Source organism: Ranitomeya variabilis, chromosome 4 (assembly GCF_051348905.1).
Source record: "Ranitomeya variabilis isolate aRanVar5 chromosome 4, aRanVar5.hap1, whole genome shotgun sequence".
In the NCBI taxonomy this organism is placed as follows: Eukaryota; Metazoa; Chordata; class Amphibia; order Anura; family Dendrobatidae; genus Ranitomeya; species Ranitomeya variabilis.
The window spans coordinates 521257307-521283762 of record NC_135235.1 but is presented as its reverse complement, the minus strand read 5'-3'; the positions used below and the strand labels follow the sequence as shown (position 1 = coordinate 521283762).

Here is a 26456-nt window from a genome sequence, read left to right as displayed (position 1 = left end):
CAAGGTGGCAGAGCTGGCCCGATTATTGAGGGCGAACTCCGCCAAAGGCAAAAAAGCAACCCAATCATCCTGATCCGCAGACACAAAACACCTCAAATATGTCTCCAAGGTCTGATTAGTCCGCTCGGTCTGGCCATTAGTCTGAGGATGGAAAGCAGACGAAAAAGACAAATCTATGCCCATCCTAGCACAGAATGCCCGCCAAAATCTAGACACGAATTGGGTCCCTCTGTCAGAAACGATATTCTCCGGAATACCATGCAAACGAACAACATTTTGAAAAAACAGAGGAACCAACTCGGAAGAAGAAGGCAACTTAGGCAAGGGAACCAGATGGACCATCTTAGAGAAACGGTCACACACCACCCAGATGACAGACATCTTCTGAGAAACAGGCAGATCCGAAATAAAATCCATCGAAATGTGCGTCCAAGGCCTCTTCGGGATAGGCAAGGGTAACAACAATCCACTAGCCCGAGAACAACAAGGCTTGGCCCGAGCACAAACGTCACAAGACTGCACAAAGCCTCGCACATCTCGTGACAGGGAAGGCCACCAGAAGGACCTTGCCACCAAATCCCTGGTACCAAAGATTCCAGGATGACCTGCCAACGCAGAAGAATGAACCTCAGAAATGACTCTACTGGTCCAATCATCAGGAACAAACAGTCTACCAGGTGGGCAACGATCAGGTCTATCCGCCTGAAACTCCTGCAAGGCCCGCCGCAGGTCTGGAGAAACGGCAGACAATATCACTCCATCTTTAAGGATACCTGTGGGCTCAGAATTATCAGGGGAGTCAGGCTCAAAACTCCTAGAAAGGGCATCCGCCTTAACATTCTTAGAACCCGGTAGGTAAGACACCACAAAATTAAACCAAGAGAAAAACAACGACCAGCGCGCTTGTCTAGGATTCAGGCGCCTGGCAGACTCAAGGTAAATTAAATTTTTGTGGTCAGTCAATACCACCACCTGATGTCTGGCCCCCTCAAGCCAGTGACGCCACTCCTCAAAAGCCCACTTCATGGCCAAAAGCTCCCGATTCCCAATATCATAATTCCGCTCGGCGGGCGAAAATTTACGGGAAAAAAAAGCACAAGGTCTCATCACGGAGCAGTCGGAACTTCTCTGCGACAACACCGCCCCAGCTCCGATTTCAGAAGCGTCGACCTCAACCTGAAAAGGAAGAGCAACATCAGGCTGACGCAACACTGGGGCGGAAGAAAAGCGGCGCTTGAGCTCCCGAAAGGCCTCCACAGCATCAGGGGACCAATCAGCAACATCAGCACCCTTCTTAGTCAAATCAGTCAATGGTTTTACAACATCAGAAAAACCAGCAATAAATCGACGATAAAAGTTAGCAAAGCCCAAAAATTTCTGAAGACTCTTAAGAGAAGAGGGTTGCGTCCAATCACCAATAGCCTGAACCTTGACAGGATCCATCTCGATGGAAGAGGGGGAAAAAATGTATCCCAAGAAGGAAATCTTCTGAACCCCAAAAACACACTTAGAACCCTTCACACACAAGGAATTAGACCGCAAAACCTGAAAAACCCTCCTGACCTGCTGGACATGAGAGTCCCAGTCATCCGAAAAAATCAGAATATCATCCAGATACACAATCATAAATTTATCCAAATAATCTCGGAAAATGTCATGCATAAAGGACTGGAAGACTGAAGGGGCATTTGAAAGACCAAAAGGCATCACCAAATACTCAAAATGGCCCTCGGGCGTATTAAATGCGGTTTTCCACTCATCCCCCTGCTTGATTCGCACCAAATTATACGCCCCACGGAGATCAATCTTAGAGAACCACTTGGCCCCCTTTATACGAGCAAACAAATCAGTAAGCAGTGGTAACGGATATTGATATTTAACCGTGATTTTATTCAAAAGTCGATAATCAATACACGGCCTCAAAGAGCCGTCTTTCTTAGACACAAAGAAAAAACCGGCTCCTAAGGGAGATGACGAAGGACGAATATGTCCCTTTTCCAAGGACTCCTTTATATATTCTCGCATAGCAGCGTGTTCAGGCACAGACAGATTAAATAAACGACCCTTAGGGTATTTACTACCCGGGATCAAGTCTATGGCACAATCGCACTCCCGGTGCGGAGGTAGTGAACCAACCTTGGGTTCTTCAAAAACGTCACGAAAGTCAGACAAGAATTCAGGAATCTCAGAGGGAATAGATGATGAAATGGAAACCAAAGGTACGTCCCCATGAGTTCCTTTACATCCCCAGCTTAACACAGACATAGCTCTCCAGTCGAGGACTGGGTTATGAGATTGCAGCCATGGCAATCCCAGCACCAAAACATCATGTAGATTATACAGCACCAGAAAGCGAATAACCTCCTGGTGATCCGGATTAACACGCATAGTCACTTGTGTCCAGTATTGTGGTTTATTACTAGCCAATGGGGTGGAGTCAATCCCTTTCAGAGGTATCGGAGCCTCCAATGGCTCCAAATCATACCCACAGCGTTTGGCAAAGGACCAATCCATAAGACTCAAAGCAGCGCCAGAGTCGACATAGGCGTCCGCAGTAATAGATGACAAAGAACAAATCAGAGTCACAGATAGAATAAACTTAGACTGTAAGGTGCTAATTGAAACAGACTTGTCAGGCTTCTTAGTACGCTTAAAGCATGCTGATATAACATGAGTTGAATCACCACAATAGAAGCACAACCCATTTTTTCGTCTAAAATTCTGCCGCTCGCTTCTGGACAGAATTCTATCACATTGCATATTTTCTGGCGTTTTCTCAGTAGACACCGCCAAATGGTGCACAGGTTTGCGCTCCCGCAGACGCCTATCGATCTGAATAGCCATCGTCATGGACTCATTCAGACTCGCAGGCACAGGGAACCCCACCATAACATCCTTAATGGCATCAGAGAGACCTTCTCTGAAAATCGCCGCCAGGGCGCACTCATTCCACTGAGTAAGCACAGACCATTTGCGGAATTTTTGGCAGTATATTTCAGCTTCATCTTGCCCCTGAGACAAGGACATCAAGGCCTTTTCCGCCTGAAGCTCTAAATGAGGTTCCTCATAAAGCAACCCCAAGGCCAGAAAAAACGCATCCACATTGAGCAACGCAGGATCCCCTGGTGCCAATGCAAAAGCCCAGTCTTGAGGGTCGCCCCGGAGCAAGGAAATTACAATCCTGACCTGCTGTGCAGGGTCTCCGGCAGAGCGAGACTTCAGGGACAAAAACAATTTGCAATTATTTTTAAAATTTTGAAAGTGAGATCTATTCCCCGAGAAGAATTCAGGCAAAGGAATTCTAGGCTCAGACATAGGTGCATGAACAACAAAATCTTGCAAATTTTGTACCTTTGTGGCGAGATTATTCAAACCTGTAGCTACACTCTGAAGATCCATTTGAAACAGGTGAACACAGAGCCATTCAAGGATTAGAAGGAGAGGAAGAGAGGAAGGCTGCAGTATAGGCAGACTAGCAAGTGATTCAATTAAGAGCACACTCAGAACTAGAGGGAAAAAAAAAAAAAAAAATTGTAGCAGACTTCTTTTTTCTCTCCTTTCTCAGCCAGTAATTTAACCCTTTTTTGGGCCGGTCAAACTGTCATGATTCTCAATGGCGAGAGAACATAGCCCAGCATATATGAGAACTAGCTCTTGGAAGATGGAAACTATACTGACCATGAACTAAACCTGCCGCACAACTAGAAGTGGCCGGGTAGCATGCCTACGTTTTTTTATCCCTAGATGCCCAGCGCCAGCCGGAGAACTACCTAATCCTAGCAGAGGAAAAGACAGTCCTGGCTCACCTCTAGAGAAATTTTCCCAAAAGGCAGACAGAGGCCCCCACATATATTGGCGGTGATTTAAGATGAAATGACAAACGTAGTATGAAAATAGGTTTAGCAAAATCGAGGTCCGCTTACTAGATAGCATGAAGACAGAAAGGGCACTTTCATGGTCAGCAGAAAACCCTATCAAAACACCATCCAGAAATTACTTTAAGACTCTAGCATTAACTCATAACACCAGAGTGGTAATTTCCGCTCACAAGAGCTTTCCAGACACAGCAACGAAACAGCAGCTGTGAACAGGAACAAAATGCAAAAACACACAAGGACAAAAGTCCAACTTAGCTGGGAGTTGTCTAGTAGCAGGAACATGCACAGAAAGGCTACTGATTACATTGTTGACCGGCATGAAACTGACAGAGGAGCAAGGTTATATAGCGACTCCCACATCCTGATAGGAGCAGGTGAACAGAGGGGATGATGCACACAAGTTAAATTCCACAAGTGGCCACCGGGGGAGCCCAGAATCCAATTTCACAACAGTCCACCATCAACAACTCGAGGGGCCTGGATGTGCTAATGGTCTGGACGGGTGCACGCTGCTCAGTAGACTTATGGAGTTCACATGTACGACAGCTTAGGCAGACGTTTTCAACCAGCTTACGGAGTCCTGGGCAAAAAATGAATTGCTGGGTCCACCGGAGGGTCTTGTCTATGCCGAAGTGGCCGTTCCTTCTGTGGGCTTCAGCCACCATCTCATGGGCTAGCTGCACCGGGACGACAATCTGCAAACATTCTTCCAGCATATGGGATAAAAGTACCCTGCGATACAAGACTCCATCCTTCACGATCAGCCGATCCCATTGGGCAAGTAGGGCAGAGGCCCTGGTTGATAGTCGGGCTCTTACTTCGGAGGGTGGTTTCTCTTGTGTCTTCACGTACTGTTTCAGTAAGACGTGTTCAGGGTCTCGATCTTGAAGCTTGGCCCATTCTTGTTGGGACAGGGGGGACCCCACTACGGCTTCGATCCCACCTACAGCATACTGGCGGCTATCTTCTATTTGTTTAGCTAGCCGGGCAAAGTCGGGCAGTTCATCTCCCTCCAATTCTTCATCCCGGTTCCCCACTGGTGGGGATGATGTCACTCTGGAAAGGCTGTCAGCATTCTGATTCTCCTTCCCCGCTCTGTATTTAATTTTGTATTGGAATCTAGAGAGCCTTGCCATCCAGCGCTGTTCCATTGCCCCTAGTTTGGCATTTTCTAGGTGAGCAAGAGGATTGTTGTCTGTCACGACCAGCACCTCCGCCCCTGTCAGGTAGCCAGCAAACTTCTCTGTCATAGCCCAGGTCAGGGCCAGGAGTTCCAGGCGGAAAGAGCAGTAGTTGACGGGGTTCTTTTCGGTGTCACGGAGGGATCTACTGGCATAGGCTATTACGCGTTCCTTGTTATCTTGGACTTGGGAGAGGACCGCCCCGAGACCTTGAAGGCTGGCGTCGGTGTATAACTGGAACGGCAAGGTGTAGTCTGCAAATGCCAGAATAGGGGGTGACGTCAGAGCAGCTTGAAGCGCCCGGAAGGATTTTTCTTGGTCGGGCCCCCAGCTGATGCGTCGTCCTCTGGGACTGTTCGCGGTTCCTCGGAGGGTCTCATGCAGTGGTTCCGCAAGCCGGGCAAAGTCCTTGACAAATCGGCGGTAATAGCCCGCTAGCCCCAGGAAAGCCTGGACTTCTTTGATGGTAGTTGGTTGTGGCCACTCTCGGACAGCTGCTATCTTCTCTGGAGAGGGTTGGACACCTTCGGCCGAGATCCGGTGTCCCAGGTAATCGATCTCCTGCTGGAATAGACGGCACTTGCTGGGCTTCAACTTCAGGCCGTGTTTCTTCAAGCGCTGGAACACTTTGCCAAGCTTGTGAAGATGATCCTCGAAGGTGGCGGAGTATACCACGATGTCATCAAGGTATATCAGCGTGAATTCAAAGTTGAAATCTCCCAGACAGCGTTCCATCAGTCTCTGAAAGGTCCCTGGTGCGTTACTCAAGCCGAATGGCATCCGGTCAAACTCGTACAGGCCCATGGGAAGGATGAAGGCGGTCTTTTCTCTGTCCTTCTCACTCATGGGGACCTGCCAATATCCACTAGCCAAGTCTAGAGACGAAAAATATTTGGCCTTTTTTAGGGCGGTCAGTGACTCTTCGATCCGGGGGAGTGGATAGGAGTCCCGGATCGTGCAAGCGTTCAGCCGACGGTAGTCTACGCAAAATCTCAGGGATCCATCCTTCTTTTTGACTATCACCACGGGTGCAGCCCATGGGCTCTGGCTCTCCCGTACCACTCCGGCGTGTAGCATAGATTCTAAGAGGCTTTTCACCTCCTGGTATTGTTGAGGTGGTATTTGTCGGTACCTCTCGCGAATAGGGGCAGCATCACCCGTGGGAATCTCGTGTTGGATACTGGTGGTGTACCCGAAGTCAGTGTCATGCTTTGCAAAGGAGTCTTGGTGTTCTCGCAGTAGTTTCTCCATTTGAGACACTTCCTGTTTGGTGTACTGGGACGGGTCCAGTTGCACTTTTTCCAGTAGTTTTCGCCCAATGTCTTCATCATCTACTTGAGCATTTATGGCTGAGACAGTTACCGTCCGGCCATCTTCTGTAGACGGGGTGAATTGTAAGGGTCCCATGGGGTTCACTTCTGTGGGTAGAGCATATACTCTGGCAAGTTGCGTGCCAGCCTCGAGAGCTACACCTACGTCTGCGGTGTTGTTTAGCCTGACCGGGACTCTTCCGTTCCTCACCACGGCTAGGGTGCGGGCGACTAGTGGGTTTAGCTTACCCCCACTTGGAGCCCTCGGCTCGATTAACACTTCAACTCCTTCAAGTTGTCGGTTGGTGTTAAGAGGCAGGGAAATGACTGTCTCTTTTTCAGCGGGCAAAGTAATCCGAGTACAGCGGGGCACTTTAATGGCTGCTAGGGGTAGTTGTTCCTTTGCCATCTGTTGAAGTCCAACAGTCCGGATTACGCGCTGGAACGCCAGACGAGTCGGTTTATGTTTGGTAACTTTCTGCCAGTACTTGGGCCCTTTTCTTGTCAACAGCATAAGATCCAGGTCTTTCAAGATATTCATTCCAATTATTACTGGGGTCTCGGAGCCGAAGCCTTCCTTGACAATGACGATTCCTCGTTTCCCTAGGTCTTGTCCGCAGGCCTTCGTATCCATCCAGGCGACTCCGGTTACTGTAATGGGTAGGTTATTAGCCGCAATTATCTTAATGGTGGTATCTGGATCACAAGCAGTTCTTGGTTTGAGGTACTTTTCATAAAACTGTTCAGAGATCGTGGTCACTTGCGACCCAGTGTCCATCAATCCTTGCACCGCAACTCCCTCCAGAATAACTTCAAGTATAGGACTACTCGAGGCAAGAGTACTCCGTTGCTGGTTCTGTTTTTCTACACCCCGTTTTCTGTCCCCCCCTGCTGCTCGAACCTCAGCTGCAGGGGTGTCTAGTTTAACGGCGGCCATTGTGGTGAGACCTGGCGTGGTGGCTCTGCTTGTGGATGTAGCTGATATTCTATTCGTCGTGGTAACTGATGGTTTGTTTGTTGAGGACAACGATTCGCCCTGTGGCGAGGGTCACCACATGACCAACACGGTCCCGCTGGACGGCTAGTTCGTATCCGCTGGTCTCTCTGTCGTTCTAGTGTTAACTGTGACACCTGTTGCTGTAAATCTGCTACCATCTGTTTCAGCTCCTCGGTGTCACTGTTGGGCTGGTTACTGTTTAATATGGATCTGCACGCAGCGCTTTGAGTCCCCACATCCATGACGGGTCCCCTAGAACGTTCTATGGCTTCCTGCTTGACTTCAGCGAAGGTGAGAGTCGGCATCATCCGAATCAAGTCCTGTAGCGTACGGTTAAGATACTGGTCTCTCAGCCCTATAACGAATTGGTCTCTCAGTACCAGGTCACGAGGAGCTATAGTAGCCAGTTGTTCCCCTTTTGCACAGACTTGTTCAAGGAGTACCTGAAGGGCATTTGCATACTGGGGAATGTCTTCCCATTCAAGCTGTGTCCGTCTAAAGAACAGGTATCGCAGTGTTCCCTGGTACGTAGTAGGTCCATAGGTCTTTTCCAGCACCTGCACCAAATCTTCCAACACACGCTGCCCCCTGACCGTCTCCAGTCTGACTGTCGTCCATGCCTCCCCCTCTAGCGTCAGTACCGCCATTTCTGCCAAGGTCTTAGGGTCAATATTATACATTTCTCCCAGTATCCGCACTTGTTCCGCCCACTCTGGTACGGGGTAGTTTCGCCCGCCAAATTTCCTGACCTGGTTTACAATGGACACCGGCGGCGGTTTCTGACTGTATACTGGGCCTGGGTGGGAATCCTGCTGGGCACAGATCCTGCCGACTACGCCAGATGAAGTGGGCGAGGCTAAGGTCGCCCATGTATATCCATGATCTGGCCCAGCAAAACTTCCACACTCAGATTCCATCTTAACAAACGTATCTTTACTGTTAAACATTTTCTTAACACAGCGGAACACAATTGTAGACAATACAAAAAATGCCTATTCACAGAATTAACGTGTAATAACAAACTATCCCTCACTGTCCCTATCCACACGTTACCAGTTCCTTTACTCCAGGAGGTTATCTTCCCACGTCGCAGACCTGTCTGTCACTGCAGGGAGACGCTCCAGCCAAAGAGGAAAACAACAGGGAGTGAACAAAACTCTGTCTCTCAGGTCCAGACTGTAATCCTTGGGGGTTCAGCAGGTAAAGGTGGGGTGTTCGGCCTCTCAACAGAGGACCCGCTTACAGTTCGTGGGTTCAGGATCTGTGGAGATGTCACCGCTGAGTGCTCTGCACTGCAGTGTGGGAGCTGGAAACAATCTGGAAGTCAGCTTTCAAGAGAGGGGAATCGTCCAGGCAATCTCCTATGTCACATCTACAGGAACACGCCAGAATACACAGACTTCTCTCTGCACAGACTGATTTCCCGGGCTCTCCTTCTTCTCTCTCTCCTTCCTGGTCACATGACATAACAGGGGGGAGCTTAGCCAATACAGTTTGTTTCTCTGTAATCACATTCGGCATAGGTATAACTTCTGGCCACACGGGGGCAGTGTCTGTCACAGATTCCATGTCAATGATCACAGAACAGTCAGAGCCGGCCAGCTCATTACACTCCCACCAGACATAGGGGGCAGTATAATAATGACTACATGACCGAGCAATGGAGTAAAGACAACACAAAGATATAGGGGGTAAAAAGAAGATTTTATTTATAGATGAGGTTATTATATATTATATATCATGTATATGTGTAAATTATTCATCTATCAGACTAAACCTATTTATGGGCCGTGTTGGTCCAGAGGAAGGCGAAAACCCCCTGTGAGGAATCGGCCAATTATCCTCATGTCAGGGGGGAAAATTCCTTCCTGACCCCAAATAAAGTATGGCGGTCAGAATAAATCCCAGGATCAAGGGCTGATACCGAACCGATGAGATTAAAGTAAAAAATAAATAGTTTATCATTATTTCTTTTAATAGACAGTGCAAATATATGTGACACCAATGTAATAAAATGTAAGTGAAAATTAAAAAAAAATAAATTATTTCTACATGTTTCGACTAATTTATGTCTATATTTGGCTTAACTAAAAAATTAAAATAAATATTTTATTAACAATTATTTTGTTTGTTTGTTTTTCTTATTTTTGTACCTTTTTTATGCCCTGAAAGTACACACCTACTTATTAATCTATCACACTAAATGTATTTATGAGCCATGTTGATCCAGAGGAAGGCGAAACCCCCCTGGGAGGAATCGGCCAATTATCCTCATATCAGGGGGGAAAATTCCTTCCTGACCCCAAATATGGCGATCAGAATGAATCCCAAGATCAAAGACTGATACCTATCCTGTGTAATGTACCTGACCTGCGTAATGTACCTGAGCTGTGTAATGTACCTGAGCTGTGTAATGTAACTGTCCAGTAAAAAAAAAAGTTTTATTTCCTTAGTCTAATTAGTGTTTATAGTCATTGGATCTAATTTTTATTTTAAACTAAGGTATTTTTATTTTATTATAACTTGTTTCTTACGCTACTAGTGTATGATTCTACTTATTGATCTTTTATTCTAAACCTATTTATGGCCATGTAGATCCAGAGGAAGGCGAAAACCCCCTTTGAGGAATGGGCCAATTGTCCTCATATTAGGGGGAAAAATTCCTTCCTGACCCCAAATATGGCGATCAGATTAAATCCCAGGATCAGAAGCCGATCTATGTCCTACATCTATGTGCTGATATGTACTGTGCTATGTGTGTGCCTGTACTGATGATGTAGTGTGGGGACCTGCACTGATCATGTTGTGTGGGTGATGTGTGATGGGTGCGATACTTACCAGGCCTGTGCTAAGGTGAGTTCAGGGATAATGGCCGCTCCTTACATGCTGCTGCTCAGCGGCCCCAGGACTGAAAGGTGCGGCTATTGTTCCTGAACTCACCAGATGAAAACTTAGCACAGGCCGCTCCTGGGGTAGAAGATCTTCGGGCTGGAGGGATGTTAGATGCCAGCCCAGGAGGTCAAGTGTCTGGGGCAGCAATGGCAGTGGTCCGGCATGAAGATGGTATAGAGAGATGATGTTGAAGGGCAGCCGAGGTGTCATACAGCAGCAGAGACATGAGGCACGGGTCAGGAGGCATGAAGTTCTGAGCAGTTGGCATGGGCTCATCCTGCAAGACATAAGAGGAAGACAGGAAATCTAACTACCGGATCTTCTGTTATATTAGGGGAATGGTATTTATAATGAACCATTCCGCTATATAACATCAGAAACAATGTACTGACATAATAGGTGTCCTGTGTGTACATCGGTCACTCACCAGATGGTCGTGGATTCTTTCACAGTCCAGATCTTTTCATACACCTAATAAAAATAGAAACGTAAAGTCACTGTCAGAAAAAGTGAAAAAAGGCAAGATGGATGATGACGATTATCATAGTGGGAGAACAGCACCTGATGAGTGTTATCCCCAGAGGAGGAGATACTTACCGGGCCCAGCTTGGTGACACGTACGTAAATCCGGCCACGGGGTGAAGGACTGTGTGGTCCGGCCACTGCAGATGGTGGTTCTCCAGAACTGGCCTGAATGGTGTAAATGGTGGCTCTACTCTCCTTTCCTCCAGATCCTCCCAGCCGATGGTGGTAAAGAATGGATGCTCTCGGATGTTCCCGCTCACACCCAGGCGTGTCTGAGGGTCTTTGCGCAGCAGCTTCTTGATGAGATGTTTCACGTCAGCATCAAGCCAAGATGGAAATTTTGGCTTTTCATTGATGATGGCTTTGAAAGCCATTTGCTTGACAGGGCCGTTGTAAAATGGGGATCGTCCTGCTGCCATCCTGGACACCACAATCCCCAGGCTCCACCAGTCCACTGCTGCGCCGTACCGTTTTCTACGATGCACCTCAGGGGCCATGTAATGGAAAGTGCCCGTCACTCCAGAGATGTTTTTGGAGGAGGAGACGCCATCTTGGGCAACCCCAAGGTCGATGATACGGATGTGGCCATCTGCATCCAACATGATGTTATGCGGCTTTATGTCACTGCAATGAAAGAAGAAAACAAAATAAGAAATCTGTCCAGTGATACAAGAGATGGAAAATGGGTCACTACAAGATACGGTAGACTAGATGGCAGGACACCAGGAAAGCCGGGGGCCATATCTACAGCATGTAAAGGGTCAGAGAGAAGGAGGAAAGTTCTGCTTACCGGTGGACGATGTTGTGTCCATGGAGGAACTGGAGGCCACATACCATCTCTGCTGTGTAGAATCTGATGGAGAGAACAGAGTGCAGAATCAATGTCATGAAATCCTTCTCTGGCAATCCCTAAATACCATGGCACCCCACCTTCTGCTTCCAGCACCCTAAATATATGCTATGCCAGTGCTCCCCTAGCTGCACCCTGACCTCAGTTTTTTTCCCTTTCTCTTAGTTCTCTTTTAGGTACATTCTCTGCTTTCTCACCTCACATTGCCGATGTTCAGGCAGCCGCACATCTTGATCAAATCCTCCAGGCTGCCACCGGACAGGTACTCCATGATGAAATATGCCCTGTGCTGAGACTGGTGTGCGGCATAGAGGTGGCACAGGAATGGGCAGTGTCTGGCCGCCAGGAGTACCCGCTGCTCTCTCAAGATGGTGTCCTCATTGTCCCTTTTTCTGATCATTTTGACGGCCGCGTTGATGTTACTGCCGGGGACAGATGCCAGGACCACCTGAAAAACACAAATGGAGAATACTTAGAAGGTGTCTGCATTTTATAGTGTACAAGGCACATGTGAAAACTGAGTGGTCGCTTAGTCTGCTGGTGACCAGGACCATGGAGAGGAGCAGATCTATCTATCAACACAATGCACTGCCTGCTCCGTCAATGTTCTATGCAGAGGTCTTAATGAATATTCGTTATTTTAATCAGATAACTCAATAATGCACATGAAAATAAGCAATTTCTAATAAATCTTATTAGCTAAATCTGCTTCTTTCTCTGTCAGGACTGATTTTCAAATTAAAAAATTCTCTATTTCTGGGTAAAATCAGTCTTCACATTCAGTGAAGACAGACTGTTACATTACTGAGAGGAGATGACAGTTGGTGCTGATAATGTTCTATGTAAGAGGAATGGGTGGAGTCATGCATTTAGCTCCTCCCTCTTCTTTACATAGAGTACTATCAGCACCAACTGTCATGCTTTGAATTGCCATTAATGTGATCCAAATATCTTTATCTTTCTAGATTTAATAAAAACACTTGATGATGACATGGGAAAAAAAATGTCCCCTGCCCCCTACAGCTGTGACCCCGGAGATGAACCCTCCAGTATAGAAGAATACCACATTATAGCAACACTAGCCCTAACTAAAGTGATGTCTTATACCTCATCTCACAGAAAAACACTACAATGAGCAATAACAAAGAAAGACATGGTTGATAACAGAGAACAATACATGGGGAGATAATAAAAACAGCTTTCAAATAAATACAAAAATATGTAGGCCTTACTTTGCCAAAGGCGCCTCTACCCAGGACCTGGTGGATGTTGAAGCTGCTGATGTTAAGCCTGGCATAGGGGCCGGATGACCCAGGGTCTCCGCTGCATCCAGGTGTTGGCTCCTCCAATCCGTTGTCTCGTCTCCTCTTCTTCGTGATCTTCTTGAATCCGGTCATCCTGTCCTCTTGTCTCTTCCTCTTCTCCACGCTCCGCTTCTCCTCGCTCCCCTTCTCCTCGATCCTCCTCTCGCTCACTTCTCCTCGTCCAGTAGTCGCCATTCTCAGTAATCTCTTCCCGCCTGTAGACCTCGGTCCAATCACTTCAGCCGACAGTTGAAAGTAAACGGCAGTTGGTCGTGTGCAGGTGACCAGAGGTCAGAGGTGACGGAACCCTCAGGTGGCTTCTGCCAGGCAGCGGCTCCTGACCCTGCTCTGCCCTATACACTGTGATGTGGGCATCATGGGTGACAGCTTAGAGTCCAGAGGAACGGCAGAGAACTTCATGGCGACTTCCAGTGGTTTATTTATCAGATTATTAATCCCTCTATGTGTTTCATCATCGTTCCATTTTATAACTTACATTATTTTTGTATTGTAAAGTCGGTAATTTTATTAGTTTTTCTATGTTTCTTATCACATATTTCCTCCATGTCCCATTTCCCTTTATCATTTCTCTCAAGTGCCTATTCCACCACAGTGGTGCGCACCTATTACCCCCATATAAATCCCCCAAGATGTTTCGCCTGCTCTCTGGCATCATCAGGCGTTGGGGCATAAAGGAGTAAGATGTCGCCGCTCACTTCCACATTTGGAGGTTTGCGGTACAGATGACACGATACACGAACCCCTTCATGACATGTCATGTAGTTACATCATATGTCGTGTCCCTGATTTTGATGCGTGCTCCGGGTCTGAACCCATATCTTTTTTGGCAGATGATGGCTCATTTAATCAGCCATCATGTAATTTACCAGCCGCAGGTGGAGCGTAGCTTTGCCCACAGCTATTAAGTTAACCCGTTAAATGCCACTGTCAATCGCTGACAATTCTCCTATAATAGCCAGCCTGTAGCCCCATACACCATAACTGTTACAGGTCTCAGAAAAGGGAGACACAAGCAACATTTTTTTTTTTTTTTACAAATTTCCCAATTTTTTTAAAAGAATTAAATAAAAAAGTATCTGTGTACTCGTACTCACCTGAAGAATCATATTGCCAGGTCAATTTTACCATACAGTGATCATGATAAATAAAAATAACTAAACAACAATTGTGAAATTGTACTTTTTTTTATCAATTTCAACGCACTTGGAATTTTCTTCTTGCTTTCCGCTGCATCACATGATAAATAAATGAGTTTATTCAAAAATACAACCTTTCCCGCATAAAACAAGCCCTCATATGGCTATGTAGACCGAAAAATTAAATAAGTTATGACTCTTCGAAGAAGGAGAGTAAAAAAACAAAGGAGAAAAAATGTAAAATTGCCTGGGTTGTGAAGAGGTTAAAGAAGTTGTAAAAAGATGATAAAAAGATGCCTTTTATTCCGAGAATCAGCACCTCTCCTGTCCATGGCTTTTTTTCTGTTTTGTATCACCGGTTTATTTAAATACTACAGACAACCACCGGACAGAGGTGGCGCTGTTTCTGGTAGAACCAGCCATGTGTACAGCAATGAGTGCTCGTCCGCACAGGAGGAGCCATATGGTACTTCCATGGGTTAGTCTGGTCAGCGAACCAGACACAGTGGTGCGTGCTGTGATTGTTTCCACTCACAGTCTTGGTCCATGTCTGGAATATCGGCCTGTTATATTATATTCAGGGCCAGACCAGCCATCTTTCAATTCTGACCAATACCATGACAGTCGGACACTTGGGTCTACATTACACATAACAATATCCATGTCCTCAGGTATAGAGAAGACAGTGTTACTACATGGAGGCACGGAGCAAGGACTAACAATATTCAAAGTCACAAGGGGGCCTTATTATTATATACTAGATGGCAGCCCGATTCTAAAGAATCGGGAGTCTAGAATCCATATATACTTTATTTATTCAAATGTAAGAATAATACAATTAATAAATAATAGTAAGAAAGAACAAAAAATGGCTGCACTCACCAGCTCTTGACAATTCTTGTTATTTAAGGTACAGTTACACAGGATCCATGAACATGCTTATGAGGGGAGGAATGAAAGACATCAGACAACAACTTTGCGTGTTGTGGCAAATGCCACAACAACGGTTCTTTGCTTAAGAACAATAATGTAAATAATAAATAATATGTATCAATAACTATGTATATTGGTATGTTCTATGACATTTTAAAATATTTCATTATTATGTGGAAAAGCTCTTAGTACCCATACTGGCGCATACTTGTGTGCCCATCAGGTATTTTCACAGTAATTTTACATCTGATGGGTTGGTATGAAACGTTTTTAATCATCTCTTGGGCTTAGCTAAGCCTTCATTTTAAATAATTCTAATAAGTACAACAGAAATAAAAGCCTTTTTGTGTATCCAAATTTTTTGTGCTTATTTTTACAGAAGTGTAAAATTTAAGAAATCAACGTTCATAGTACACCGATGGGTTAATATAAGCATGCCCATCAACCACGTCACGGTAGCCTTTGAACTGATGGGTCCTAACTAACTGATTCCTATTTCTTAATACTCAAACCTCTTTCACATCTGCATGTTTCTGATATTTGCAGAAGTAATGTTAAAAACAATACAACTTCCACACTTGGCACCAAAGAACTGACCTACAACACACTTCCAGCAAGTGCCATGCAATGTAGATGAAGCTTGGAGTTAACTTGCAGTAAATGCGGCAAACGCGGCTTCGACAATTGCATTAAATGCAGCCACAACAAAAACACTGGTAAGTGGAGATTTTGTGGCGAAAACTGCAGAAACCACATGTGCCGCACCTGCCGCAAGTGAAGTACAAATTCCGTATACATTGCATGCAACTTACAGCAAGAGTGGCGTGGGTCAGCCCTTAGGCAGGAAGTGCAGAAATAGCCTTTTTTTCCACCATAAATTCTCCAAATAGCAAAAAAATGTTGATGTGAAAGCAAAATCTCTATTCTTTCCCTATCTATCTAAATATGTACCTATCTATATATCTATTTCTATGTACAGAACACACCTGGAGATAGAGATGTGTGTGAACAGCCATCCCACCCGTCTCTTACCTGTTCACAAAAACCTCACCCTTTTTAAAAACAAAATGAAATCTCTCAGCAGCTATACTGCTGGAGCTTCAAATACAGGTTCCTATCACCAAATACAGGCATTTGGATGATACACATCTTACATCTTGTACTTAATGTGTGTTCTACTTACCTATAAAAATATGTATTGATATATCATATTTCTAAATTTATGTAGATATGATATAGAGTTATTAACCCTATATGCTAATGAGTACGTATGTTATATACGTATTTCCTACATAAGTACTTAAAATCTATATGTCTATGGCTACACTAATTTTTTTTTGTTTTTGTTTTTTTTCCTTATCTCTATACATAGAATTTGCCTATTGCTGTCTATGTTATTAGAAAAACTGAATAATGAAAAAAAAGAAAAGTAACTTTAAACTAAAATATTTTTGTAGATAATATTACGTGTGAACACTTTAGTACTATCAGCCAATAATTGTCCTTGAAGTGGTGTATTAACCACTTTAACCCTCACATTGCAACATTGCTTCACCCTGGAAAAAGCAACATACAATTGACCATGGGCAAAAGCAGGTTCTGGTAGATAAATACCAACTCGATGGAGGGTCTGGCCTTGAGATTTATTTATGGTCATTGCAAATGCGGGCTTGATGGGAAATTGTCTCCGTCTTAATTTAAAAGGTAATCCAGTCTCTGATGGACACAAATCAATTCGTGGAATGAATACCACATTTCCTGCTGCTGACCCACTAATTACTTTAGCCAGTATGATATTGGCATGTAAGGCAGTGACAATGAGCCGCGTACCATTGCAGAGACCTTTGTTCGTGTTCAGATTACGTAATAACATGACAATGGTGCCAATTTTAAGTTTCAGCCGATGTGAAGGCATTCCAGTTGGTGTTAGTGAATTCAAAAACTCAAGTGGGTATTGATCGAGGTCATCAGCTTCATCAGGATCGATGGAATCATCACTGATATATTCAGTATAGTCACCTATCAATAAATCCATGACTTGGGAATTGACTTTCTCAACGTCCTAATTTTTTGGACATAAAATTGCATGAGATGCAGCTGTATTTATGCTTTCGGTGTCATTCACATCAATACAAAGATTATCTCCAAAAATTTCAATTATTAAAGAGCCAGTGCATACCATGTCTGGAGGAATTTCAATTACATCATCTCCAAGGTTATGTTCATTAGATAGTTCACCATTTCCCAGTTGAAGCAACCAACTGCTGTAGTGAGGATCAATGGAGCGCATGTTGTTAATAAGTGGCAGGCGAGTAAAATGTTGCCAGTGTTGTGAATATTTTATACAGCTCTCTACAACATCAGTTCTTGTCCCATGAGGGATGACAGGAAGACATTGTCTAAAGTCGCCTCCAAAAACAATCACTTTACCTCCAAACGGTGTTTTTTCTTTGTGAGCTACATTTGTTGTCATGACATCACGTAAAACTCTATCAATGACATGCAATGCATATTTGGATAGCATTGTGCACTCATCAATAATAAAAGGTTTAGTGCTGTGCAAATCTTTTGCTGCATCGGTATCATTCTTAATCCTGGAAACAGATGTTTCATTCACAGGAATTGGAATGCCATAAAGAGAATGAATGGTTCGTCCACCTTGTAGCAAGTTGGCGGCAATTCCAGTAGTGGCAGCAGGTGACACAATGTCTCCTTGTCCTCTTAGCTGATGTAGGAGATGATATAGGTACGTTTTTCCGCTGCCACCAGGACCATCAAGGAAAAAACACTTTGCTGTAGAATTAGTGTCTTCTAAAGCTTGAGTGATAGCATCAAAAGCAAAAAGTTGGTCCTCATTTAGAGTAGCTTTCATTTCAGCAGCTGCTGATAACTCATAATCTTTATCATACTGTGGGAGGAGGTGTTGTTTCTTGACTGGACGTGGCAAATTAAAATCAGTATAAGTTTTGCCATGAGCTTTAAGAACATGTTGGACATCTGTCATAGCATAGCCTTCACAATTGACACACTCCAGAGTGTCGGAGTGGTATGCATAGCAGTAGTCTTCTACAAAGTGTTCCTTAAATTCATCCCATAAGTCCCGAGGTTTAGCTGGAGGACCAAAAATACAAATGTAGGCAAACATGTCACGTAGCTGTGCTGGCATGTTGAGAATACTGGCATCAAGTAATGTATTTCTCCACAGACTATCATCAAATAGTAAGCCAAGAGCTAATGCCGCATCTTTGAAGGTTTCATGTGTGACTCCGTGTACAGTTTTTATGCTGTCAAAACTGGTTGCACCTTTGACATGTAACAATAACAATCTTAAATAGTAGCGTTCTTGGTCTTTCACACTGACAGTATACATTCGTCCAATCACAGAACCACCTGCTCGCTTTCTAACTTCCCAAGAACCTTCTTTCCAAACATAGTTTTCGGGAATTTCACGGTATAAATAAATATGAGCATGATGGTCGTTCTGATTAAGCTTGAAGTAGGCCATAAGTGTAGAATTTTGATGGAGCTTTTGTTTGATGTTTCCAATAGAGTCATCCTCATGAAAATAGAGTGGCTGAGAATGCGGTAGATGTACAGCAAGGCGAATGATGCTATGAGATTGTTTATGCATTGGATATGAGAATATTCGCCAAGCTGCCTCTGGTGCACTGACATATTTTGAATCCATGAATTGGTGTGTTTCATCATGTTGGATGTTAGTCTGGCAGATTTCAAGATTGGCTTTATCATGTCCTTTGTAGACGTATTTAAATAAATATTTCACAGCCTGAATGGAACCACAAACTTCGACATTTATATGGCACTTGTATTTTAATAGCAGGAACGGATTATATGGAACCACCCACGAATTGTCAATCATGTTAGAATGGTGTTGAAAAGATGGGCCAAAGTGTCTGGGCTAAGTAGGATAGGCGTCCTTAGCTATGATGGTTCTTGGTTGCAAATCTTTAGGGAAACCTTTTGTACACTTCCCCAGATCCATACAGGGAGAATTTGGGTTGTGTTCTCCACACGGACCATGAATCATATGTTGGAGAACAATTTTATGGAGCTGAGGGTAGTGGGTAGGATTGGGAATTTCAGCCCACACTGTATTGTCTATGTCCTCCTCAGTCCTTAACCCCTTAAGCCCCGAGGGTGGTTTGCACGTTAATGACCGGGCCAATTTTTACAATTCTGACCACTGTCCCTTTATGAGGTTATAACTCTGGAACGCTTCAACGGATCTTGGCGATTCTGACATTGTTTTCTCGTGACATATTGTACTTCATGTTAGTGGTAAAATTTATTCGATATAACTTGCGTTTATTTGTGAAAAAAACGAATATTTGGCGAAAATTTTGAAAATTTCGCAATTTTCCAACTTTGAATTATTATGCCCTTAAATCACAGACATATGTCATGCAAAATACTTAATAAGTAACATTTCCCACATGTCTACTTTACATCAGCACAATTTTGGAACCAAAATTTTTTTTTGTGACGGAGTTATAAGGGTTAAAAGTTGACCAGCAATTTCTCATTTTTACAACACCATTTTTTTTTAGGGACCACATCTCATTTGAAGTCACTTTGAGGTGTCTATATGATAGAAAATACCCAAGTGTGACACCATTCTAAAAACTGCACCCCTCAAGGTACTCAAAACCACTCTGAAGAAGTTTATTAACCCTTCAGGTGTTTCACAGGAATTTTTGGAATGTTTAAATAAAAATGAACATTTAACTTTTTTTCACACAAAATTTATTTCAGATCCAATTTGTTTTATTTTACCAAGGGTAACAGGAGAAAATAGACCCCAAAAGTTGTTGTACAATTTGTCCTGAGTACGCTGATACCCCATATGTGGGGGTAACCCACTGTTTGGGCACATGGCAGAGCTCGGAAGGAAAGGAGCGCCATTTGACTTTTCAATGCAAAATTGACTGGAATTGAGATGGGACGCATGTTGCATTTGGAGAGCCCCTAATGTGCCTAAACATTGAAACCCCCCACAAGTGACACCATTTTGGAAAGTAGACCCCCTAAGGAACTTATCTAGATGTGTGGTGAGCACTTTGACCCAACAAGTGCTTCACAGAAGTTTATAATGCGGAGCCGTAAAAATAAAAAATCATATTTTTTCACAAAAATGATCTTTTCGCCCCCAATTTTTTATTTTCCCAAGGGTAGGAGAAGAAATTGGACCCCAAAAATTGTTGTGCAATTTGTCCTGAGTACGCTGATACCCCATATGTGGGTGTAAACCATTGTTTGGGCGCAGGGCAGAGCTCGGAAGGGAAGGAGCGCCATTTGACTTTTCAATGCAAAATTGACTGGAATTGAGATGGGACGCCATGTTGCGTTTGGAGAGCCCCTGATGTGCCTAAACATTGAAACCCCCCACAAGTGACACCATTTTGGAAAGTAGACCCCCTAAGGAACTTATCTAGATGTGTGTTGAGCACTTTGACCCAACAAGGGCTTCACAGAAGTTTATAATGCAGAGCCGTAAAAATAAAAAAATCATATTTTTTCACAAAAATGATCTTTTCGCCCCCATTTTTTTATTTCCCCAAGGGTAAGATTAGAAATTAGACCACAAAAGTTGTTGTGCAATTTGTCCTGAGTACGACGATGCCCCATATGTGGGGGTAAACCACTGTTTGGGCGCATAGCAGAGCTCGGAAGGGAAGGAGCGCTATTTTACTTTTCAATGCAAAATTGACTGGAATTAAGATGGGATGCCATGTTGCGTTTGGAGAGCCCCTGATGTGCCTAAACATTAAAAACCCCCACAAGTGACACCATTTTGGAAAGTAGACGCCATAAGGAACTTATCTAGATGTGTTTTTAGAGCTTTGAACCCCCAAGTGTTTCACTACAGTTTATAATGCAGAGCCGTGAAAATAAAAATTCTTTTTTTTTTTCACAAAAATGATTTTTTAGCCCCCAGTTTTGTATTTTCACAAGGGTATCAGGATAAATTGGACCCCAAAAGTTGTTGTCCAATTTATCCTGAGTACGCTGATACCCAATATGTGGGGGGGAACCACTGTTTGGGCGCATGACAGAGCTCGGAAGGGAAGGAGCGCCATTTGGAATGCAGACTTAAATGGATTGGTCTGCAGGCGTCACGTTGCATTTGCAGAGCCCCTGATGTACCCAAACAGTACAAACCCCCCATAAGTGACCCCATATTGGAAACTAGACCCCCCAAGGAACTTATCTAGATGTGTTGTGAGAACTTTGAACCCCCAAGTGTTTCACTACAGTTCATAACGCAGAGCTGTGAAAATAAAAATTCTTTTTTTTTTTTCACAAAAATGATTTTTTAGCCCCCAGTTTTGTATTTTCACAAGGGTATCAGGATAAATTGGACCCCAAAAGTTGTTGTCCAATTTGTCCTGGGTACACTGATACCCAATATGTGGGGGGGAACCACTGTTTGGGCGCATGACAGAGCTCGGAAGGGAAGGAGCGCCATTTGGAATGCAGACTTAAATGGATTGGTCTGCAGGCGTCACGTTGCATTTGCAGAGCCCCTGATGTACCCAAACAGTACAAACCCCCCACAAGTGACCCCATATTGGAAACTAGACCCCCCAAGGAACTTATCTAGATGTGTTGTGAGAACTTTGAACCCCCAAGTGTTTCACTACAGTTTATAACGCAGAGCCGTGAAAATAAAAATTCTTTTTTTTTTCACAAAAATGATTTTTTAGCCCCCAGTTTTGTATTTTCACAAGGGTAGCAGGAGAAATTGGACCCCAAAAGTTGTTGTACAATTTGTCCTGAGTACGCTGATACCCAATATGTGGGGGGGAACCACTGTTTGGGCGCATGACAGAGCTCGGAAGGGAAGGAGCGCCATTTGGAATGCAGACTTAAATGGATTGGTCTGCAGGCGTCACGTTGCATTTGCAGAGCCCCTGATGTACCCAAACAGTACAAACCCCCCACAAGTGACCCCATATTGGAAACTAGATCCCCCAAGGAACTTATCTAGATGTGTTGTGAGAACTTTGAACCCCCAAGTGTTTCACTACAGTTTATAACGCAGAGCCGTGAAAATAAAAATTCTTTTTTTTTTCACAAAAATGATTTTTTAGCCCCCAGTTTTGTATTTTCACAAGGGTAGCAGGAGAAATTGGACCCCAAAAGTTGTTGTCCAGTTTGTCCTGAGTACGCCGATACCCCATATGTTGGGGTAAACCCCTGTTTGGGCACACGGGAGAGCTCTGAAGGGAAGGAGCACTGTTTTCCTTTTTCAACGCAGAATTGGCTGGAATTGAGATCGGATGCCATGTCCCGTTTGGAGAGCCCCTGATGTGCCTAAACAGTGGAAACCCCCCAATTATAACTGATACCCTAATCCAAACACACCCCTTACTCTAATCCCAACAGTAACCCTAACCACACCCCTAACCCAGACACACCCAACCCTATTCCCAACCGTAAATGTAATCCAAACCCTAACCCTATCTTTAGCCCCAACCCTAACCCTAGCCCCAACCCTAACTGTAGCCCCAACCCTAGCCCCAACCCTAACCCTAATGGGAAAATGGAAATAAATACATTTTTTTTAATTTTTTTATTTTTCCCTAACTAAGGGGGTGATAAAGGGGGGTTTGATTTACTTTTATAGCGGGTTTTTTAGCGGATTTTTATGATTGGCAGCCGTCACACACTGAAAGACGCTTTTTATTGCAAAAAATATTTTTTGCGTTACCACATTTTGAGAGCTATAATTTTTCCATATTTAAATACACAGAGTCACATGAGGTCTTGTTTTTTGCGGGACGAGTTGACGTTTTTGTTGGTAACATTTTCAGACACGTGACATTTTTTGATCGCTTTTTATTCCGATTTTTGTGAGGCAGAGTGATCAAAAACCAGCTATTCATGAATTTCTTTTGGGGGAGGCGTTTATACCGTTCCACGTTTGGTAAAATTGATAAAGCAGTTTTATTCGTCGGGTCAGTACGATTACAGCGATATCTCATTTATATCATTTTTTTATGTTTTGGCGCTTTTATACGATAAAAACTATTTTATAGAAAAAATTATTATTTTGGTATCGCTTTATTCTCAGGACTATAACTTTTTTATTTTTTTGCTGATGATGCTGTATGGCGGCTTGTTTTTTGCGGGACAAGATGACGTTTGCAGCGGTACCATGGTTATTTATATCTGTCTTTTTGATCGCGTGTTGTTCCACTTTTTTGTTCGGCGGTATGGTAATAAAGCGTTGTTTTTTGCCTCGTTTTTTTTTTTTTTTTCTTACGGTGTTTACTGAAGGGCTTAACTAGTGGGCCAGTTTTATAGGTCGGGTCGTTACGGACGCGGCAATACTAAATATGTGTACTTTTATTGTTTTTTTTATTTTATTTAGATAAAGAAATGTATTTATGGGAATAATATATATATATTTTTTTCATTATTTTGGAATATTTTTTTTTTATTTTTTTTTACACATTTGGAAATTTTTTTTTTTACTTTTTTACTTTGCCCCAGGGGGGGACAATACAGATCGGTGATCTGTCAGTTTGCATAGCACTCTGACAGATCACCGATCTGCGAGAAGTGCAGGCTGCTTCACAGTGCCTGCTCTGAGCAGGCTTCTGTGAAGCCACCTCCCTCCCTGCAGGACCCGGATCCGCGGCCATCTTGGATCCGGGTCTGGGGCCTGCAGGGAGGGAGGTAAGACCCTCGCAGCAACGCGATCACATCGCGTTGCTGCGGGGGGCTCAGGGAAGCCCGCAGGGAGCCCCCTCCCTGCGCGATGCTTCCCTGCACCGCCGGCACATCGCGATCATGTTTGATCGCGGTGTGCCGGGGGTTAATGTGCCGGGGGCGGTCCGTGACCGCTCCTGGCACATAGTGCCGGATGTCAGCTGCGATAGACAGCTGACACCCGGCCGCGATCGGCCGCGCTCCCCCCGTGAGTGCGGCCGATCGCGTATGACGTACTATCCCGTCACCAGGAATTAAGTCCCAGGTCACCTTGACGGGATAGTACGTCAAACGGGATTAAGGGGTTAATTTGGAGTTGCTGTCCAGAATAATCAAAATGTGAGCGTGTGGAAGGCCACGTTTTTGAAATTCAATTACATGAACCATAGCGCAAACTTTCCCAAATAATCCGTTGTTAATGTCTTTTAAGAGTGCTTCCAGTTTTATTTTGAAAACACGTGCCACCAAATCAGGTCTATGTTCCACACGCTGCCAAGGTTCCAAATTCTCAGTAATCTCATTCCATTTCGGATTACAGGTCATGGTGATGAATACATCAGGACGACCATATTTAGTCACAATAGCCATGGCATCCTGGTACCGCTGCTGCATATTCCTGGGACTGCCTTCAAACGAAGATGGTAAAATGACCGTTTTTCCAATGGGGATGCCCTTCTCAATGGATTTTTTCTGGAGATGTTCCTGGAGTACACAATAATCCTCTACTTTCAAATCCTTTTGGTGTTGACGGATATAATTTAGGCGATTTGCCTCGATTTTCACATAAGCATCCACTAAGTACTGCTGAGTGAGTTTGCCACCATTCAGGAGTGGATTAAACTGATTACGGACAGACAGCACATAGCAGTAATATTGCAGTTGTGTAACTCTGCGTGGACTTTGCCCTTGTTGCTTGAGGCCATCATGCCAGCCCTGGTCTCCATAAGGGAAAAATAAAGGATAGAGTAAAGCATCTAAATTACTATGTAGAATACTGACCTGTTGTGTTCTTGGCGCCAAAGGATTTTTGGGGTCCGGTTGTAAATGTATTAAAATATCACGATTAAATGGTGGCTCTCCATTGTCATTTTCAAATACGACAGCAACTTCATTGACAGTTGGATTATTATATCGGCGAGGGTCTTGATTCCGATCTTGTTTAAGGGCCATGATGATATTTGGCATGAGAGTGCCATTAGCTTCAGCTTTAAGATGTTCTTCATGTTCCACATCTCGTAACATTTTGTAGGCAGCAACAAAGGGATTCACATTGTCTAACTGAAGAGCAATTATACTCATCAAAGTGGGATGACATTTTTGTTCACAGTTTAAACGTTGTTCATTCGCGGTAGCGGTATCCAAAATATACAGTTGGGCATAAGCTGGAACTTGATCATCACTGGGATGTAGGGTTCCAGTACGATGATATATTTGTCCATGTATACGGAAACAGTAAGGGCCATGTCCAGGTGGAGGGGATATATTGGCACCCATGGAGGCGAAAGCAAATGAGCTGTTAATACTACGAATATTTTCCATGAGATTCTTACTGAACTCACTCTCCCCTGTCAGCAATCGTTTAAAGACCTCGGGATATTGGGGTATAGGTATATGCACTTTACTCTTGTGACAACACAGAGTAAAATTTTTATCTGCTGGTATCTCAGCATTAAAATGTAATGCTTGACAATGTTCACATAAATAGTTCATAGGACCACAGGAGTGTTCTACTATGGTACTGTCATCATTAGTAAAACCTGTAGGATGTTGAGGTACAGGTTGTGGTAACGGAGCATTGGAATGTTTCTTTAAGCCAACATATATAAAGCGTGGACCTGGTAGAGGATCTTCACTGTCCACAGATTCAATCACTGAGGAGTTGGAAGGTGTATCATGGTCAGGGTTTATTAATATGGAGGTGCAAGCGGTTTTTTTGCGCCGTTCACGGCGTGCACCAGCTGCATTTGGTAATGGTTTGTTTGTTGCCTTAGAAGAGTCAGGTGTGAAGCATGTCTTATAAGCAGACTTAACGGTGTACAGGCGACGGCGTTTATCATTTGGAGTGTAAGTAGGACAGTGTTTGCGCTTACGTGCAGATTTACCAACGGTTAAAGGAGCTTGAGGCTGCACACATTCTATGAATGGAGACAGAGAAGCTGTATTGTGGGCAGAATCTATGACTGAGGACGTGGAAATATTATGTTTGCAATGTTGAGAGCGTGCAGCAGCAGCTTTATTACTTAATCGATTAGTTTTGTCCTCAAAAGACTCATTAGTAATGCGTTTATTGCAAGCAGCATTAACAGTGTCCAGGCGCTTCTGTCTGTCCTCTGTAGTCTCGTTAGCACGCTGTTTGCGCTTACGTGCGGCATCGGCGGCTTTTCGCTCTGCGTCATTGGTATACTTATTATCAGACCTGATGTTACGTGCGCCATCAGCAGCTTTGGGCTCTGTGTCATTAGTATACATAACAGTGTCCAGGCACTTGCATCTATCCTCTGTACTCTTGTTAGCACGCTGTTTGCGCTTACGTGCAGCATCGGTGTCTTTTCGCTGTGCGTCATTGGTATACTTATTATCAGACCTGATGTTACGTGCGCCATCAGCAGCTTTGGGCTCTGTGTCATTAGTATACTTAACAGTGTCCAGGCGCTTGCATCTATCCTCTGTACTATTGTTAGCACGCTGTTTAC

At 44.1% G+C, this 26456-nt stretch overlaps 1 protein-coding gene across 1 annotated transcript; it reads right to left on the bottom strand.

Moving 5' to 3' along the window:
- Positions 1–9726: 9726 nt before the first annotated feature.
- On the bottom strand, positions 9727–13144 carry LOC143769099 (protein kinase C delta type-like). Its single transcript, XM_077257678.1, has 6 exons — positions 12866–13144; positions 11831–12081; positions 11574–11636; positions 10856–11407; positions 10686–10729; positions 9727–10535 (listed from the first exon to the last, which is right to left on the bottom strand). The coding sequence occupies exons 1-5, from the start codon at positions 13130–13132 to the stop codon at positions 10705–10707; spliced, it is 1158 nt and encodes a 385-aa protein (XP_077113793.1). The 5' UTR covers positions 13133–13144; the 3' UTR covers positions 9727–10535; positions 10686–10704.
- Positions 13145–26456: the final 13312 nt, after the last annotated feature.